This window comes from Bubalus kerabau, chromosome X (assembly GCF_029407905.1).
Source record: "Bubalus kerabau isolate K-KA32 ecotype Philippines breed swamp buffalo chromosome X, PCC_UOA_SB_1v2, whole genome shotgun sequence".
In the NCBI taxonomy this organism is placed as follows: Eukaryota; Metazoa; Chordata; class Mammalia; order Artiodactyla; family Bovidae; genus Bubalus; species Bubalus kerabau.
This window is the reverse complement of record NC_073647.1, coordinates 96,246,074-96,265,802: the sequence shown is the minus strand read 5'-3', so window position 1 is coordinate 96,265,802 and position 19,729 is coordinate 96,246,074. Positions and strand designations below refer to the sequence as shown.

Here is a 19,729-nt window from a genome sequence, read left to right as displayed (position 1 = left end):
AGTATCCTATCATTTTGCCTTTTCATACTGTTCATGGGGTTCTCAAGGCAAGAATACAGAAATGGTTGCCATTCCCTTCTCCAGTGGACCACGTTTTGTCAGAACTCTCCACCATGACCTGTCCATCTTGGGTGGCCCTACACAGCCTGGCTCATAGTTTGAGTTAGAAAAGGCAGTGGTCCATGTGATCAGACCTTCTTATCACCAAGGTCAAATGTCTGTAGAATTAAAATAGGTATTCTACTTCCAGTTCATGAAATTATTTTTCAGTGATGATGCAAGATTTTGTTTATAGAGGTGAAATAGGCCAGGATAAGTTTTTTTAAGAGGAGTAGCATTTTGCAGTGGGTACCAGAATACAAAAAAAGGGTGTTTAGTTTCTGCATTACCCATGAGAGTATTGTTTCAAGACTTGGTCTCAGCTCTTGGCCACGGGAGGTATAGGCAAGTTTCTTCCCCCATCTGCAAGGTGGGACTTAGTGGAGCCTGCCCTGTGCTACTGTGACCCAGAATGGTTGTAAGGGAGGCCCTGGTGCCATAACTAAGAGCTGCAAACAGAGTCTATAAACTTCCAAGTGTTGAGCTTACCTAGAAAACAGAAGTGCAAATGTGCAAATTCCTGGTGGCCTCTGGCTATCTTCAGCACATTCAGTGTCCAAGTGGAAGCTCAGAAAATGCTTTGTCTACCATGGTCCTGGGGTAGACCAGACACTAGGAAACAACTGGAGCCTAGGAGGGATAACAGGCATTCTGAGTCAGAGGTGAGGCAAGAAGAGGCAAAGGATTTAAAGATCTTAAATAGGGTCTTGAACAGAATTATTAATAATAATTTTAAAACACAAAATGTATATGACATTCTTCCTTTTGGGAAAACACTTGGCAAATCTCAGTCTTAATAACAACTCTGGAAAGTGAGAACCATGGTTATCTCCATTTTATTGCTAAGGCCCAGAGAGGGTAAGTCATTTAGCCAAAGTCGCACAGCTAGTAAATGGCACAGCCAGGATTTGAATCCTAGGCTATCTGATAATAAAACTATTCTCACTATTCTCTGTTCATTCCATGTTGCTCCAGATTTCAGAAGAATTGTGGATGAGCATATCGTAATGCTACCAGGCTCCTATAGTGATGTCCAGGTACTATTCTATGTACTTTACTCATATTAACTCACTAATATTCACTACGACCTTATGAGGTACATACCCTTATTATTCTCCTCATTGTATAGAAGAGAACACTGAGGCACAAAGTCACTTATCTAAAACCACCCTGCAGAGCCAGGATCTGAACCTAGCATCTGGCTCCAGAGCATTTAACCACTTCTCTATACCGCGTTTTAAGCCAGGCTGTGTCACCACCTAGGAATCCTAGAGTTAGCGGCAACAGGGAAACCACCCAGGACCTCCCCTGCAGACTGAATCCAGCAACCATCACCCAGGAGCATCAAGCCTCCATACCTACCTTTTAAGAAAGCCCAGCTGAGCAGAAGCAAGCTCATTCTGACAGAGGCAAGGTGGTGTAGTGGAAAGAATGTGGCCTCTGGCATGAGACAAACCTGAGTTGAAATCTTGGCTTTAGAACTTACTTTGTGACCTTGGGCAAATCACCGAACTTCTTGGGATGTCAGTGTCCCACCGCTAAGAGCTGTTGTGAGAAGCAAATGAAATGGCTATATAGAAACGTGAATTATATACTCCAAAGTGCTCTTGAAGGTTAGTTGGAATTGTTGTTCTATAGGGCTAAGTTCCTCTGCCCAAGCTGAGCCAAAGCGGGGACCAGGAGAAGTGGGCTTTAGAAATGCTAATGGCCCACGTTACTAGCAGGCGGAGACAATAGAGGAGGGCGCCTTGAATGGGGCGGCCAAGCCTGGGAGCGGGGCTCCCCACGTGGGAGCAGAGTGAGGGAAGGGGTGGAGGGGTGGCTGTTCCCAGCGGAGGAGATCGGAGACTGGACTAATTGGAAGGGGCTGGAGCTGCCAGGGGAGGAAAAGGAAGGGGATTACCTGCAGGTCGGCGGCCCATGGGGGCGGGGCTCTCAGGAGGCGGGAGGGGATGGGGGGTACAGGAGCCCGGGGCCGGGCCCGGTGTGCAGACCCACTGAGCTGGACCCCCAGAGATACAGGGTGAGGGAGCAGGGGGCTGGGGATGGAGATGGAGCCAGGAGATTCTGAGTTGTGCAACTCCAGGCCCAAACCTGGGCTGGAGGTAGGGAAGATGGGATAGCTAGTTTCTAAAGCCAGCTTGGATCCTGACCTCCTTCGGTGACTTGGGGATGAGTCTCCCTAGTGCCAGGACTCTATGAGGGAAGTCTGTGTGTGTGTGTGTGTGTGTGTGTGTGCGTGCGTGCGTGCATGCGTGTGTGTGTGTGTGTGTGTGATGGGCTCGCTGAGCGGAGGCAGGAGCTGAGTCTGTAACCTTCTCGTTTTTCCCCTCCTCCTCCCCTCCATGTCTTCCCTCTCTTCCTCTCCCAGAGTCCTCTCCCTTTGCCCTCCCCTCCCCCTGCACCATGAAGGCTGTTTTTGTTCCTCCTCCTGGCCTAGCCCCCCGAGGTGTGCAAACAGGAAGGACTTCTCCCCGGGCAGTGAGTAAGGAGGGAAAAATGAGGTGTTGAAAAGATGACAAGTCGCCCTGTCAGAGCTCACCTTGGCAGGGAACAGGCGGCAGGGGCTGGCGGGTGGTGGGAGGGGGGTCCACCCTGGAAGCAAGCCGACATGTGCCCAGAGCCAGGCAAGCTGATCCTCAACAAGCAGGCACTGTGTATGCGTTTGTTTGGCTTAGAAAAGCACCCCCCCACACACGCCATTCCCACCATCAAAGATTCCTTCCTTTCCTTCCCAGTAGGAAGAGTAAAGGCCGCTGGGCCAGAGGTTTAGAGTGTGATTGAAGGGGGTGGGGCAATGGGAGGGGGCTGGGCAAAGGTCCAAATCCCTCTTCTAAGTTTGGAGCCTTGCATCCAACAGCCTCCTGGACACCCCTGGCATGTCTCAAAGGCACCTCAAACTCAACATCCTAAACTGAATTCATCAATGCCATTCTCCCCACCCCTGCATTCTGTCCCTCCTATAGGGCTCTTATCTTAGTCAATGACCTCATCATCCAGTCACCCAAAAGCCTAAATCTTGGGAGTCATCCAAGACTTCCTCATACCCCCCAATTGGATCAGTTTCCTAATCTGGTCAGTTTTCCCTCTTATCTCTTGAATCAATCTGTCTCTACTCTCACTCCCCAAGGCCAGCACTCTCTCATTCATTCATTCATTGAACAATGATTTTGTAAGCGTCTATCATGTGCCATGCACTGTGCTATAGCCATTGACTATTCAGCTGTGAACAAATCTGACTGACTCGTGCTCCCATGGAGTTTTGTGCCTGACATGTCTAAGTTCACTGCAGTGGGATGGGGCTCCCTGGATGAACCAATTTCCGAAATTTTCCCACTGAGCAGAACAGTTAAGAGCAGTGCCTGGGTTTGATTTCTGGCTCTACCACTCATAGCTGTGAGACCTCAGGCAAATCACTTAATCTGTCTGTGCTTTGGTTTTCTCACATGGAAAATGGGAGTAATGATAGCACCTACCTAGTAGGGCTACTATGAGGATTGATACCCATTTTTTATGTATTTTAATATTTATATATATGTTTAAAGTGCAAGCACAGTGTTCTATTAGCATGCTTAATTTTATTATTTAAAGTATGGAGTGAAGCAGGGCCTGATGATAAACCAAATTATCGGAGCCCAGAAGGAGGCCTGCCTGGGAGGCAGTGGATGCTTGCAAAGGCCCTGCCAAGAAGTCCGCATAAGAAATCTAGCACAGTCCTGATTAGCTAGCAGAGGCCTGGCATAATAAATCCAGGTGAAGAATCCAGAAATCCAAAAGGTAGGAGGCAAAGGGTGGTAGATTTGTTACTATCAGTAAGGTTTGGGCACCAGCCCCAGCTCTGCGGTTTCCTAGCTGTGTGACCTTGAGCAGGTCATTTTCCTGATCGAGCCTTAGTTTCCTAAGGATAGCAGTTAACAGGTTTTGAAAGCTTAATATGCATCAGGCACTGTTTTCAGCACTTTCAACTGCCCCTCAAAGGGAGCTACTATTATGGAACTCTCATTTCACTGATGAGAAAACTGAGGCATGGACAGGTTAAGGCACTTGCCCAAGATCACAGGGTAAGTGAAATGCACACCCGGAACCTGAAAGCAGGTATCTTTGAGACTGGTGATCGGTGCACCTCCTTTGCAGAGCTGTTGTGAAAAGTGTGCAATATATTGAATACTTCTGGAAGTATTTGGTAGCAGGTTGGCAGGCTGCCCAGGGAGGACTGTCTCTAAGCTGTGGGCTCCAGCTGCTGGGCTGAGGCAGGAGGAAGCCTGAGCCTTGAAATCTAATAGGACCAAAGCAATACCTGAGTCTAGGGGATGGGCTAGAATCCCCTGCAGAATCAGGGCTCAAGGTTAAACCTGGACTAGAGGCCAAGGGGACTCAAACCGCTGAAACTGTTGAGGGCAGAGATGGTCTTGGTCTCTCTGCACTCCCCAGTGTTCCACAAAAGGAAGTGCTTAGTAAATATGGGAAAGAAATGCCACTTCTAGAGGGTCTCCTATATATGGCCACCACACTAGTCCCTCATGTCCTCTTCACAGTGGTCCCATGACGTTATTGTCCCATTTTACTGGTGAAAAAAGCTGAGGCCCAGAGTGGTGAAGTGACTCACTCAAGGACCAGACCTAACAAGTAGTTTTAAACGCAGAGAAGAGAAAAAATAAAAACAGAAAAGACAAAGCCCCAGCCCCTCACCCATGGCCGTGAAGGAAGGTTCTTTTTAACACTCTAATGATACACCTTGGTGACCACTGGCCTTACCCCTCTACCTGCCTGCAGCCAATGAAAGAAGCTTTACTTCTCTAGAACCCACACAGGATCAGGACTGGGGGTCCATCAGATATGCAGGTATATGGTCTAGGCTTTCACTAAGAGCCCAAACAAAGAAGCTCCCACCCTCGCCAGCCTGAACCTGTCACTCTGGGACCCCTTCACTTAGGGACAAAGAGACCAGTGGGAACTTCCGACTCCCACAGACCCAGAAGAGCTTCACTCTTAGCCGGGAGGACTCTGCAAGCCTCAGGCTTTTCTTTCCCGGTGCCCAGCCTGTGAGGGAGGAGTCAATGCAGCAACCGTGCCTAATCAGGCAGGGCCCCAGGACACAGAAGCTCCTTCATCCAGGCCTGAGGAGGGGTCAGGCCAGGGCTCAGGGAGGGGCCAGGGCAGACACAGAGCCCATCCAGCTGGGACCAGCCCACATTCCTCAGCGGGCCTGGATGGGGTGGGCACGCTCAACAGGAAGCCAAGCCCTTCACGAGAGGGGCTCAGCCGCCATCTGTGCATACAGACAGTGGTTAGCAAAGGGCCTCGGCCAGCAGAGTCAATTGCACAGAAAAAAAATAGCAAACATTTTGCTTCCTCCTCCTCCCCCATCTCGCCGCACTCTGCTTCCAAAGGGAATGTTGGACTCCTGCTAAGTATTTTTCTCCAGACCAGGGCCAGGCATCCGGAGTCAGCCTTGCTCAGTTGCTGAAGAGAGAATGATGTATGTGGGGGCATTCTTTCTACCCAGGGAGTAGTGGCTTTTCTTCTGAGCCCCAGGCTCCTGCAGCTCCAGCAAAAAAAAAAAAAAAAAAAAAAGCCAGGAGAAATGATAACAACCAATAACCACCATCCCCTTATGCTTATACAGTGTAGTGTATTCTGTCCATCTGTTATTTCCTTTGCTCATTCCAGCCACCCTATAAGATAGGGATTCTTTTGTCCCATTTTATAAATAAGCAAACCAAGGCTGAGAAAGGGTGTGTGCTGTGCTCACCACTCACAGTGAATTAGCATGAAAATTGTTTCTGACGAAAGCCTGATTCCAAATGCCCTGGTCTCTCGCTAGCCTGAACTGCCCGAAGCCTGCCTGGCCCCCATCAGGAAGAGCCAGCTTTGAGAGGCTTGAGTCAGTGTTCTAGGAACATTCCAGTTTCATTTTTCCCTTTTTTGCTCTGATCACCTGCTTGCTGAAGAGAATTTGAGAAATGCCCTCAAAAGGGAAAGAAAATTACCTGTAATCTTACCACTGTTAGCTAATATGACGGCTAAGGTAGATTTCCTGATAGTTCTTCTGTTACGCACATATACAATCTGGACATCTCTTTTACATACCTGAGATGTTAGTGGACACGGTTTAGGTGTTGGGCCACCCTCCAGCCCCACACTGTGTCCTCAGCCGAACTTGTGGTTCTTCTCTCAATAAGGCTTGCTTACGTTGAAGTTTTTGGTTCCTGAGGGGGCCATGCACACACACCTTGCTATGTAACGCCCCTGACTTTGTTCATTCAGTTGCCTTCACCAGAGGTCTCTGCCTTCCTCCCTCCCTCTTTTCTCTCTATTGTTCATGTATACAAGGGTTTAAAAATATCAAATTAACAAAAACTCCAAAGGGACAAAGGGTATACAGTAAAGGATGGGGCTCCTCGCCCCTGACCTCAGTGCCTGTTTCTTGTGTATCTTTCCAGAGACAGTCTATGTACAGGAAAGCACTGACGTGCATGTATCCTCTGTGAAACCTGCCTGGTAACTGTGCCCACTTCTATGACTCACTTTTAACTTCTTGGTTTTGGGATACTCACACTGCAAAAGCTGCAGGTCTGCCTCATGCTGTCTAGCAAAGCATCCGATAGCTGTGCCATAATTTATTTAACCAGGCCCCTAGTGATGGACATTGACATGCTTTCTGATTTTTTGCTACTACAAACAATGCAACAATAAATATCCTTGTACAAACAACCTTGTGCTTTTGCTCATGGAGGAGAAATTCTACTAGGGGAGCTGCTGGATCAGAAAGCATGAGGATTTTAAATGTTAATATATTTCACTAAAGTGAAAGTGTTCAGTCGTGTCCTACTCTTTGTGGCCCCATGGACTGTAGCCCCCCTGGCTCCTCTGTCCATGGGATTCTCCAGGCAAGAACACTGGCATGGGTTGCCATTCCCTTTTCCAGGGGATTTTCCCAACCCAGGGATCAGATCAAACTCAGGTCTCCTGCACTGCAGACAGATTCTTTACCATCTGAGCCACCAGGAAAGCCCATATTTCACTAAAGAGGCTTTCAAACAAACCGATTGGCACTCCCACCAATAGAAGACACTGGAAAGGGTCTATCCTTCCCTCCTTTCCTCCTTTCTTCACCTGCTTAATGCCTATTCATGCTTTCAGAGTGGTTTCATCCAGGATGCCTACAAGGACCAGCGCCCCCTGCCCAGGACAGCCAGCACAGCTCTTTGCCTCCATGGGATGACTCCTGCCGGTCACCCCATGTTTGCCTCCACACAGTGCTTTGCACGGTAGACTGTAAGCCTCTCTTTACATATCTGTTTCCCAGCCTAGACTATGAGCTTTTTGAGGGAAGGGCTAAGCTTTAGCCTTGGGCTTGCTTCCTCTAGGTCCCTGGACATTTGTCTTCATGTGTTTGGTGCTCAGTCCCTACCTTCCTTCAGACTGGCTCCCAGCCCCTGCTTGGGCCATATTCCTCCAACTCTCTGTAAGCGGTTCCTGTCTCCTGGTCCTTAGCTGCTGTGGAAGAACTCCCCTACAATCTGGGTCTTGTTTCTCCTCTTCCTCCCACCGAAAAGCCTAGTGTCCTCCTGTCTGGGCGCCCCCAGGTTTCTCTTGCCTGATCCCTCACTGAGCTGTTGGGAGGCTGACAGCCTGGATTGCCTGTGGCCAGCATCCCTGAATGGGGTCAAACTGGAACCAGGCTGGACTTTTATGCTGAGGCCAAGACCCCTACCTGCTCCTCACCACATTGAGACCGGGCCAGGCACAGAAAAGACATCCCTGCCATGCACACGTACTCCTGCTCTCCCTTCTGAACCTCGGTCTCCCGACGGTTCACTTCCTGGGGTTGACGGGAGGGTCCAGGGACATCACTGAGTGTAAAGAGGTCTGGAGAAATCTTATCCAAATGGCAGGGATTATAAAGCCTCACTAACATTCTCTATCCCTCTCTGGAATAGTGAGGTCCAGAGGGCAGAAATAGTATAAGAGGCATGCAGGGGTCAGCAGAAACCTGCAGCAAAGTCTCATTCTGCAGATGTCAATGCCAAGGCAGGCTGAAAGTATTGCTCAAGGGTCCCAGAACCTGGCTTGCTCCATACCAGGACAAACAGAAAATGGGACAAAGGGTGTAAGGAGGAGTGGCCAATGGGGATGAAGGGGAGAAGGAGGGGGCAGGGCCTGAAGAGGCTGTGGGTGGGGATGGGGCTGAAGCCAGGTCACATGCACCTGGGGGTCAGCTCCCTGAAACACCTCCCCGGTTCTCTGAACATAGCCCCTGCTCTGAGCCTACCTTGGTGGGGGGACTCATTCATCCTGTCAGCAAAGGTTTTTGGTACTGAGTGCCAGGACTATGGAAATGAGTCAGACACAGAGAGCTCCTGACCACGAGGACTCACAGCGATAGAACACACAGAGGAAAGGAGCTAGAGCTATCAAAAAATAATCTTTTCAGGAACTGGCACATGAACAGGGCTTGTTAGAGAATGGATGGAATGGACAGGGCTGGGAAGGACATTTCAGGTCAGAGATCCAGACACAAATGAATTAATAGAAGGATCTAGCTGGAACAGAGGGTGAGAGAAGGTTGTGCCTTAGAGCAAGGAAAAGCCTTATGATGGCTCAGCAGTAGCGCCAGTTGTGGGGACCACCTCAGGAAGCTGAGGTGCCCTCTTGCAAGATGAAGTGGTTTCTGCTCCAAATTAGTGACCAAAATGGGAGGCTATTTATTTCACATCCAGGAAATCAAGATGTCCAGTGTGATGGGTGGCACCTTTGATGAATACACCAAATAATTTACCCTCAAAAATAACTGCTTTGTGTGTAGTGCTCCCCAAAGCCTACTGTTCTAGAACCACAGCAGGAAGTGCCAATGAGGGGTTCACTGACCTGTAAACAAGGGCTTCCCAGGTGGCTCAGTGGTAAAGAATCCACCTGCCAAGCAGGAGATGAGCATTCAGTCTCTGGGTTGGGAAGATCTCCTGGAGAAGGAAATGGCAACCCACTCCAGTATTCTTGCCTGGAGAACCCCAAGGACAGAGGAGCCTGGAGGGCTACAGTCCACAGGGTCACCAAGAGTCAGGCATGATTAGTGACTCAAGAACAGCAGCAGCAGCACTGTAAATTGAAGTCACCTGACCCCTGGTCATTTGGGGTATCTTGTATGACTAGGAAAACAGGCCCAAAAGTGGACTATGGTGTTGGTAAGTGTGCCATTTGAGGTTCTTAGTTACAAACAACAGAAACCAACTTTAGTTAATTTAAGCAGAACGCTTTTATTGGAAAGCTATGGGGAAGCTTGGGGAATTGTCAGAGAGGATAGAGGGTTAGCAACTGGCAGGAACAAGGGAAATGGGCAGCCAAGGGCAGGGCCAATCCTGCCCCCTGGGCCGCCACCACCCTCAGCACCACAGGAGCAAATGCTCCAAGGCCTGGGCTCCTCTGCTTTCGTCCCTCCAAACAGGCATAGGGGTCTTTTGTGCTGAGACTGAGGCGTCAGCTCACACTGTGTGGGCCCTGGGCCTGTGTCTCGGGCCTCGTTGGTGTTTCCAGTTGGGAGAGTCTCACCTCTGGCATGACGCTCCACAGTGATAGGCTCCTCAGACAGGCCCTGGGGAGAGGTCCCTTTCCATGGATGTACCAAGGCTGACTAAGGAAAACTGGGGCTGCCGCTCCACAAGGAGCAGGGAGGAAGGCAATCAGGACCTAAGGGGGTTCTTAACACATCTCCTTGTGTGGTGCCAGTCAGGACACCACAAAGGTTAATGTTAGGCCAACTACCACAACCCCACCCAATGGGGGCCCGCAGGGTCACAGACTTCTGAGACACCATGACAGCTGAGGTGCTGGCTGAAGGCCAAGGGGGAACACAGAATGACTGGGAGACGAAGTTATAAATAGCAGCTTGACCAGTTACAGGAAAAAACTGTGGCTTCCACCACAGGTTTCTGTGCTTACAGTGAGAGAAAAATCCTTTATTTTTTATCAATTGGAAACTTTTTTGATTTGACTTATTTTGTTAACAGTCCTGGAAAAACACTGACACAGAAAAAAATATCAAGCAGATTAACTTTAAAAACAAAAAGCCCCATTCCTTACTTTCTTCCAAGTCCCTTTTCCCCCAGAGGCAACCACGGCCATCAGTTAGGTTTGCAGCCTTCCAGACACTTTTATGCATTTTCATATATAGTTTGGTTTTGTAAGGTTTTATTTTATCAATACATCAAGATTATACATATTGCTCCACAATATGCTTTTTTTTACTTAACATTATGTCTTGGAGATCTTTCCATATCAGTGCATACCATTTTTAACTGCTGCATAGTATTAACTCCATACAACTAAAATATCTAACTTGCTCTCAGGGACATGCATCACTTTACATTTTGAAACCAAGCTACTCCCCAAACTACCCTGAAAAGGCTGCTATTGTTACATTCACACCCACAGCACAAGTGCTGCCATTTCTTCTCTTTGTAGTCCAAACTAGATACTATCATGAAGGAAAACTATCACTTTCTGATGGACACAATCAGTTTCATTGTTGCGTTAATTTACACAGCACTGATTGCCAGTGAGGTTGATCGTTAGGGACACAATCAGTTTCATTGTTGCGTTAATTTACACAGCACTGATTGCCAGTGAGGTTGATCGTTAGCAATAGCCAAGCTGTTGATGCTGAAAACAGCTCTCCAACTGTTGGGAGGAGTTTGAATTAGTACAATCACTTAGGAGAGCAGTTTGGCAATATCTAGTTAGAATGAAGATGCTCTAACCCTAAGATGCCCAAATTTTACCTCCATGTACTTACCCCTAAAGAAATTCACACATGTGTACAGAGGAACATCTTTTAATTATGTTCACTGTTGCAAAACACTGGGAAGAAACTAAATATCCACCAATGAGAGAATATATAAATAACTTGTGGTAAGTGTACAACAGAATATTTAGTATACAGCAGTTAAAAGGCATGTATCAAAATGATGAAATCTCAGAAACAATGCTGAGTGAAAAAAATAAAGCTGCAAAATGATACATTTTAGCAATTATGTCCATTTAAAAAACTCTATATTGGTTATGGAGATACATACAGGCATATACATATATATGTACACAAATACACATGCACACACACACTTCAAAAAAGGTAGACGAGAAGTAAACACACCATTTCCTGGATAGTGCTTACCTCTGTGGAAGAAGGTCAAAATAACAGGTGAAGCTCTTCACCTGTACCTGAAAATGTATGTTCATTGGAGAGAGAGAGAGATCTGAAGCCAATATGGCCAGAGGTTCAAACCTGTTCACTTTGTGTGGGTGGGTACCTCTGTTTTTCATAGTACTTGTCTGGCATATATTTCTCTGTTCTTTTGTGTCACTGTGTTAATGTATACAATCAGCATACAGTTTGAGTTTTTACCCATTCCCTCTGAGACTTGCTTTACTGTCTGAGACTTGCTATTTTCTAAAAGAGAATTTTAACTCCTTCACCTCTACAGTCTGTTTGGATGTGTTCCTACCATCATTATTTTTACTAGGCTTTTTCACCGTTTCTTTCCTCCTCATAGACTGACAGAATATTTTTTACTCAAACTTTTCCCTTTTAGTAGTTCAACAGCCATACATTTTACTCCCACTTTTAGAAATAATTACCCTTACTTCTGTTGTTGTTGGAGTCAGTATTTCCAATGAAACTAATTTTTTTTTCCTAGTGGGAACACCAAAAAACCCTATTTTGGAGGCAAATGCAAGAGATCAATTATAAAGTCACTTAGTACCACGGTTTTAGACAAAACCAAACAATTCCACTATACCATGTAAAACCAAAAGGAGAACTTTAATAAGCTTTTACGGCACTGCAATTACAGGAACATTAACCCATAACATGCAACAGAAATGATGATGCCTCTTGGACAAATTTAACAGATAAACTTGACATTACAATCAACAGCAACATGTTCTACTGAAAAAAAAAGGCAACATTTCACTGCTCAGGTTAGAAAATGCATCTTCTTGCTGCAATCTCAAGTAGCACTTAGAAAATTTGGTTTTCCCTTTCTAACCTCTAAAACACAGTATGATTTTTGTAATGCAATCATACACAATCATTTTCACACTGGAAATAATCACAAGGAATCAACAGGTGGAGATTAATCGACTGATTGGTTTCATTGCAATGGTTAATTTGGAGAGGGCTCCTGCAGTATTGTGGATTTCCGATGGGGAAAATCATCAGACCAGGAGTAAAGAGCCTTGGTCTTAAAGTGGGGGAGGGAACATGCAGCGGCACACAGGGCAGGTGCCTGACTTCTGAAGCCAGATGGACACGCAAGGCTTGTGGAAATAGTGGTGGCATGGCAGCTCCGTCGCCACCTCCCCCTTCGCATATTCACTGCAACAGATGGGGCAACACATCTCCTGCCCCACCGCACTGTGATCTTCCGTGATCAGGATCTCAGGAAGAGTGTCGATGCTTTCCTTGCTGGCTGGTGGATTGGCCACCTCCACATCCACCGCCAGAGACTCCAAGTGTGCCAAGGCAGTTTCCATTGCCTGGGCCAGGCGTTCTTCAAGTGCCATGTATGTGAGGAACTGAGGATCCACGTAGGAAATGGCTTCGGCTACCCCCAGCCCATCCGCGAACCCATCGAAGAGGCTCCAATCCACTTCGAGGTCTTCACTGACGCTAGAGTCATCTTCAAGGTTGTTGTTGCCATCCAGCATGAAGACACCAGGCTGCAGAAACTCCTGACCAGAATCATTATCCCCCTCACTGCTGCTCTCGTTTTCATTGTATTGGAGCCAAGGAACTTCTCCTTCTTCGGGGGATGCCCTTTCCTCTTCCTGGAGAGATGGCCCTCGAACTTCTTCAAGTTCATTGTTGCCACTGGTGCCAGCACTGGCACCAGCACTGGCATTCACTCTGGCTTGCTCGGCTTCAAGCTCTTCTTTTCCTGGCAGAGTCTCCCAGCTCTCGCCGCTGGATGACAGATTTTGCTCCCGACCATGATACTTGCGACGCAGAGCCGCAGTCCACTCTTTGTCACTGTCAGAGTCTTCTTCAAAGAATTTGTAGTAGTCATCGCTGTACGTCCAGAAGTCGGGGTCGGCCATGGTTCGTCGCCGTCTAGGCACCTTTTCGGGCTTCACTTGGTCACTCCTGGCTTCCCTCTTGTCTTCGGGGTACTTCGGCTCAGGGTAGCCACTTGAGCCCTCACCTCCGCTCCTTCTTGCCAGGCCATCCAAGTGGCCTTCATCAGCGCTGGCAGTCTCCCTCCACCTGGAAGTGCTATGTGGCATATCATCATCATCATCGGTATCAAAAAAGATTTTTGGTTTCACGCAGTTGGGACTTGCCAGATTTCTGATTTTGGGCCTCACCACCGGTTCCTCTGTGCTCTTTGGAGTGTTTTCCCCACCACAAATACTCACAGGAGCCCTGCTGGGACATGCAGGTAAATTCGGCTCCTGTCTCTCCCTCTCCAGGTTGTTGCTGTTTGTGACCACCTTGCCTTCAGCAGAAGACGGCTGAGAGGCCATGCTATTTGACTGCAAGAACTCAGCTCTGCTAACAGAGGACCGTGCTGCAGGGGCTGGGTCTAACTTGTCAAGCTCCTCTCTCACGTCATGGTTAAAACTAGAGAACTGTGAGGCCACCCCAGCCAGAGACCTTGCCCCCTTCTCAGGGTCATACAGCTTATCATCTTTAAACTTGCCAGTTTTCCCTCTCACTGACACTCGCTCAACAGGCCCAGCCCCCTCCTCCTCACTATCATCTGCCCCGAAACAGTCAACATGTCCATAAGCCATTCCTCTTCTGCTCCCCGAAGCCCTGTACTCTCTGGGCGGGTACCTGGAGTAGTCCTCATTATCAGCGTTCAGGCTGGTTCCTGAGCTCTCGCTGTCATCCCAACTACGACGAGTGGTGGAAAACGGTGATCGGCTCCTCTTGGTGGTTTGACTGGGGGCTGATCTGTGCATTGGGACTTCGGATGGCGTCTTTGTCTGCCTGGAAATCCTTTCTTGCTGGCTTGTGGATGGCCTGAAACTGACATAAGCATGCCTTCTTCCATACCTCCTGCCTGTATTGGACTGATACCCTCCTGCTGGCTTGGGCCAGATAGGCTTGCTAGATTCCTGACCCATTTGCTCTATTTAGGAGCGTTTCCAATATGGCTGGGGATTGAGTGGGAAGGCTCCTGCTCCCTGCACACGCTTTGGAGATGGAGAGGTCAAATCAGTTCAGAATAAAGGAGCAGGGAGATTTATTTTCACTTCAGCAGGTAAAGAAAAAAAAAAAGAAGGGGCCTTTAAAATTAGTTTCACTTTCTTCTAAAGCCTGGAATAGCATTCAAGTGACTGTCAGGTGTAGAACTGGAACACATTTGTAATGTTGGCAAAATGATTACAAAACTGGGTTTGTAGGAAAGCCAGACTTATGGGAGAATCTGATGGAAGATGGAAGGTGACTGGACGTTCAGAAGGTGGGTGAAACACTGGAATTGTGCCAACATGGGAAGAGGAAAGATGGCTGTGGTTTTTTTATGGGGCGCCTGCATTTTTCTGAGCCCTGTAGACATACAGGAGAAATGCAAATTGGAATAGAGTGGAAAATATAGATCACCATCACTATGTATGTGAGAGTGCCTAGTGTCTGTCAGGAGGAGCAGGACAGGTGGAAGGGGGACCAGCAATCATGAAGATGAAAGACTCCTGTGTTTGTAAAGGGAAAGGGCTGGTGACAGCAGCATGGGAAAAGGCATGACTGTTGGGCAGAATGAGACCCATTGTGGATGTGGGTATGAAAATGACAGGCATGGTGTGGCTTCAGAGGAGAGGGGCATGTGAATGTATGATAGAAAGAGAATGCGCATGTGGTTCTGATGTGTGATGGCTGGAGCTCTAGGGAGGGATGCCTATGTTTATGTGTCTGTGGCAGGCCAGGAAGAGTATAGTGGCATTGAATGGAGTGTCCTCCAGTTTGTGTGTGTGTTCATCAAAATGGGAGGCAACAATCGAGAAGTGTCAGTGTGAACAAATGCATCAATGGGGAGACATCACTGGAGAGGGACATGCATGTGGCAGGTGGGTGGGCACCAGCAATCAAAGAACATCTGTATTCATGGATGTGGTGACAGGAAGGGGGGATGTTCCAAGATAGGGATTTATGTGAGTGTGAGTGTGTGCATGGCAGGGACCAGCGAAGGAGGCTGTCTAGACAAATGTAGCAGACAGGGAGCACCTGAGAGGGGAATGTGAAAGAGCGTGTGGGTGAGTATGCGTGTAAGTGGTGTAGGAAAAAGAAGCCAGCAGTCCAAGGATATCCTTACGTGTGTCAGTGGCAGGCAAGGGGTAAGACCTCACAGAGGGTGTGGGGGGGTGTGTGTTGTGTTGTATGCTCACCAGAGCATGCAGAGGCACAGGGAGGAGGGGAGGTATGTTTGTGGAAGGTGGTGAGAGGCAGGAAAGGCACCGGAGGGTGGGAGGCTGTGTGTCTGTCAGTTATTCTGTATCTCTCTCAGGGGAAGGCACTGGGGAGTGTGACAATGTCTGAGAGGGTGTCTGTACATGTGTGTCCAAGCATGTGGGGGGGAGGGGACACTCAGGAACCTTGAGTACGGGGGGCAGCGGTAAGGCAGCTGCATTGGAAGGTTTTGGGCATGCTTGAGTGTGTGCGTGTGTGTGTGCGCACGCACGCACGCGTGCATGTGTGCCCGGGTGCACACACCCATGTATGTGCGGGCATGTGCGTGTGTGTGTCCCTGTGCATGCACGCAAGACACTAGGATGGGAGGGGGCCCGCAATGTCATAATAAGAGAGGGGAACGTTTATCAGCTCAAATAGTAGATCCAAACCAATGTGGCAGGGAAGGGGGAGAAAAGAAAGGGAGTGTGGGGATACAGTTTTCCCTGGGAATGATTTGTTTTTCTGACAGCATTTCTTTTCCTGGAACAATATATTTGCCTAAAAATCTTCATCCTTTACCATTCATTAAAACAACTGCAAAATGGGGAAAGGCCACGGATCGCTTCACACAGGAGCCAAGAAGGGAGGCAGGAGGAGAGGGAAGGACAGGCATAGAGGGCCGCGACCACCACTCCCCTCTTGAACAGCGACTCAAGCCACCAGAGCGGGGGCCGGGCCATACGGGAGCCAGGGATGGAGGATGAGTCCTAAATCGGGCCAGTGGAGGACACAGGCCTCCCTCTTTGGTCAGGTCCCGCGTCCGCCCCACCCCTTCCCGAGCGGTGAGCCCGAAAATCTGTAAGCTAGAGCCCCCCACCCCCACATCCTTACCCCGGTGCCCGGCCACTCGCCCTCACGCTCGGCCACTGGCCCCACCGTCACGTCTGAAGAGGTCGAGGAAATAAAGTCTTTCACTCACCCAGTCGCGTCCCCGCACGTTCTCGGGAAGAACAGATCTCTCGGACCTCCAACCGCCACGACCGCCAGAGCCGCTGCTCCTGGGGCTCCAGCTCCTCCCCCTCCAGACAGCAGTGGGGCAGGCGCGGCTGCGGAGCGGAAGTGATTGTGGCGTCGCGGCGGCCCGCCCCCTTGATGTGGCGGGGGCGGCAGCTGCTCTCAACAAATCAGGGTGGGCCCGAAAGCATTATTTCATTTGAAATGATGAAATCGTCAAGGATACAGAAAAGGACAGCGAAAAATGTAACCAACAGCCAGCTGTAACAAATGTTAAACATTTAGTCATATACCCTTCTGTTCTGGGGTTTGCATGGCTGCTGTCCTTGCTGTCTGATATAAAGTGAAATCTGCAAATTCCTTCTGATTCATTCCGATATGAAAGTAATCATATTAATATACCCTATCCTATGTTCTATGTTATGATTTGTAGTGGAAGTATCACTGTATTTAGGGTTGTGGTCAGCAGAAAATTTTTTAACCTGGTGGTTGAAGCAAATTGAACTGTTTATCATACAAATTGTTGCTGTTAATCGAGCTTCTCTATCCAGAAGAAATGATCAGTCATTGCAGCACAACATAGCTTCACATTCTTATAATTGCCCTTTAAAATATTATAGCTATGCCTTTTGGAGTTACACAATTTTACCGAACTCCAAAGTCTTTTTTATATATTGTGCTTTACATGTATCTCTAATACTTGCATCAAATGTAAGACTTACCTTTGTTCACGACAATAGCAAAGCTTTGTTCTTTACTGGGAATAAAGTACATAATGGAAGAACAAGGAGTTTTAGGGGTAATAACAGAATAGAAATAGGATGTATAACTTTCAAACCATTGAAGAAATAGCATGTAGAACAAAGAAAAAAATTCATTCTTACAAAACGCAGAAATGGGATGAGAGGCAACAAGAAAGTATGTTAAAAAGGGAGGGGGGGGCAGAAATAAATCCAGATATATCAGTATGTACTATGGGTTAACGTCTCCCATAAAAAATGTAAAAGCAAACTCTCAATTTAAGCGTTTAGTTTTTAGAAATCCAATTATATGCTGTTTATATGTTTCACCTAAGACAGAAAAAAAGGAAAGAAAAAAGTAGAGAAGGAAAGACAGAGGAAGGAGAAAGAAGAAATTTTAGAAAGAAAAAAGAGAAGGAAAGAAGGAAGGAAAGAGACATGTAGCAATGTTAATATCAGAAAAATCAAGAACTCAAAGTAAAAAGCATTAAAAAAAAATCATGTTGTTTCATTCACCAAGAAGATATACCCACTAAAATTTATACACCAAATAATGTAATTTTAAAATAGATGCATTAAATATTGTTAGAAATATAGAAATCAGAAAGTCTCAGTTATAGTGGTTTTGGTATAGATAGAGCAAATAGACTGCAAAATAAACAGGAATATAGAGAGATTCCACAACCCAATTAATAAGCTTCATCTAATGTATATGTACTTTTGTACTCAAGAAATAATGTATTTTTGTTAAAATATTTCAAATATAAAGTACAGAGAATAAAATGTACATTTACCCACATGTACTTGTCACACAGACCAAGCACATTTTATTTTGTTTGGATCCTCAGATTCTTCTGTTTTTTAAACAAAATATTACAGTTGAATCTCTCACTTTATCCTATTTATCTTACCTCTTTTTCCCAAAAAAGAACCATTTGGAAGTCTCTTTCTTGTGCATGCTTTTTCTTTTTTTATATGTATGTATTTATTTCTTACCAATATACATTTTTGTTTCATGTATTTTACATTATGTGAATAGCGTAATAAATACATCCTCTGGAAACAAATTTTCATTTAATATTTTTGGAAGTTAGCAATTTGATTCATTTAGATCTAGGTCATACATTTTAATTAATGAATATGATTGTATCAATTTTCCAATATGATATTACTAGATCATTGTATGGACTTCTGTTACGTGGATTATCTAATTTCTTTATCTTTTTGCCTGCTGATGGACTTGGATTGTTCCTGTTTTGTGCAATTATAAGTGAAGATTTAATGAACATCTTGGCTATGTCTCCTCGTGCCCATATTGAAGAGTTTCTCTGAGGCAGTCCTTCGCAACTGAGTAATGGGGGTTCTGATACATTGATTCCCTTAGCCCTCTAGAAAGATGGGCCTGGCTTTACCCAGCTGCTGCCCTGGGGCTGTTCCCTATGGCTAAGAGTAGGCTGTCTCTTCATTCCAGTGAGCTGGTAGATATAGTAGCATTTTTAACATGCTCTGATGTGGAAAGGATTGGAAAAAGCTACTCTAGTGTATGTATTTTGAAATAGAATTTCTGGGTCAAAAGATATGTAGTAGTTAACTAATGCTGTGTAACAAATTGCCTCAAAACTTAGAAGTTTAAGACAATAGACAATTATTATAGTTTCATGGGTCACAAACCTATACATGCCTTAGCTGGGTGCCTCTGGCTCTAAGTCTCTCATGAAGTTGCACTCAAGCTGTCATCTGGGCTGCAGTCGCATTCGCAGGCAAAATTGTTGTCGGAGGTCGACATCCAAGCTCTTTACATGGCTGTTGGAAGGCCTCAGAAGATCCACTGCCACGGTCACTCATGTGGTTGCTGTGTGGCTTCAATTCCTTGTCATGTGGGCCTAGCCATAGGCTTCCTGAGTCTCCTCACAACCTGGCAGTTGGTGAGAGAGAGCCAGAGAGCAACCAAGATGGAAGACACAGTTCTTTTATGACTTAAAGTCAAAAGTGACATCGCAACACTTTTGCCATATCCTATTTATTAAAAGTAAGCCAGAGAATTTGTCCAGCTAAGATATCAAATTTGTAGGCATGGAATTATTCATAATTAATGTCTTTATTATCCTTGTAGTGTCCACAGGATCAGTAGTGATAGCTCCTCTTTCATTTCTTCTGCTGCTGCTAAGTCACTTCAGTCGTGTTTCTAATATTAGTAATTTTGTCTTCTCTCCCTTTTTCTTGGTCACCCTGGCTAGAGACTTACCAATATTGTTGATCTTTTCAAAAAATCAGCTTTTGGTTTAATTGATATTCTATATTGCTCTATTTTTTCAATTTCATTTATTTCTGCTACTTTATTATTTCTTTTCTTCTGCTTACTTTGGGTATAATACGCTCTCTTTTTGTAGTTTCTTAACAGTGGAAACTTACAGTATCAATTTTAGATCTTTCTCCATTTCTAATGTATGCTTTCAATATTATAAGTTTCTCTCTAAGCACTGCTTTT

At 46.5% G+C, this 19,729-nt stretch overlaps 1 protein-coding gene across 2 annotated transcripts; it reads right to left on the bottom strand.

Moving 5' to 3' along the window:
• Nucleotides 1-11,891: 11,891 nt before the first annotated feature.
• Nucleotides 11,892-16,604, bottom strand: PJA1 (praja ring finger ubiquitin ligase 1). Of its 2 annotated transcripts, none has more exons than XM_055564445.1 (2): nt 16,467-16,604; nt 11,892-14,128 (listed from the first exon to the last, which is right to left on the bottom strand). In XM_055564445.1, exon 2 carries the CDS (start codon nt 14,059-14,061, stop codon nt 12,340-12,342), a length of 1,722 nt encoding a protein of 573 aa, XP_055420420.1. In that variant the 5' UTR covers nt 14,062-14,128; nt 16,467-16,604; the 3' UTR covers nt 11,892-12,339. The 2 variants fall into 2 exon arrangements, with proteins under 2 accessions (XP_055420420.1, XP_055420421.1); XM_055564446.1 differs by lacking the exon at nt 16,467-16,604 and having other exon boundaries at nt 11,892-13,369; nt 13,934-14,226.
• Nucleotides 16,605-19,729: the final 3,125 nt, after the last annotated feature.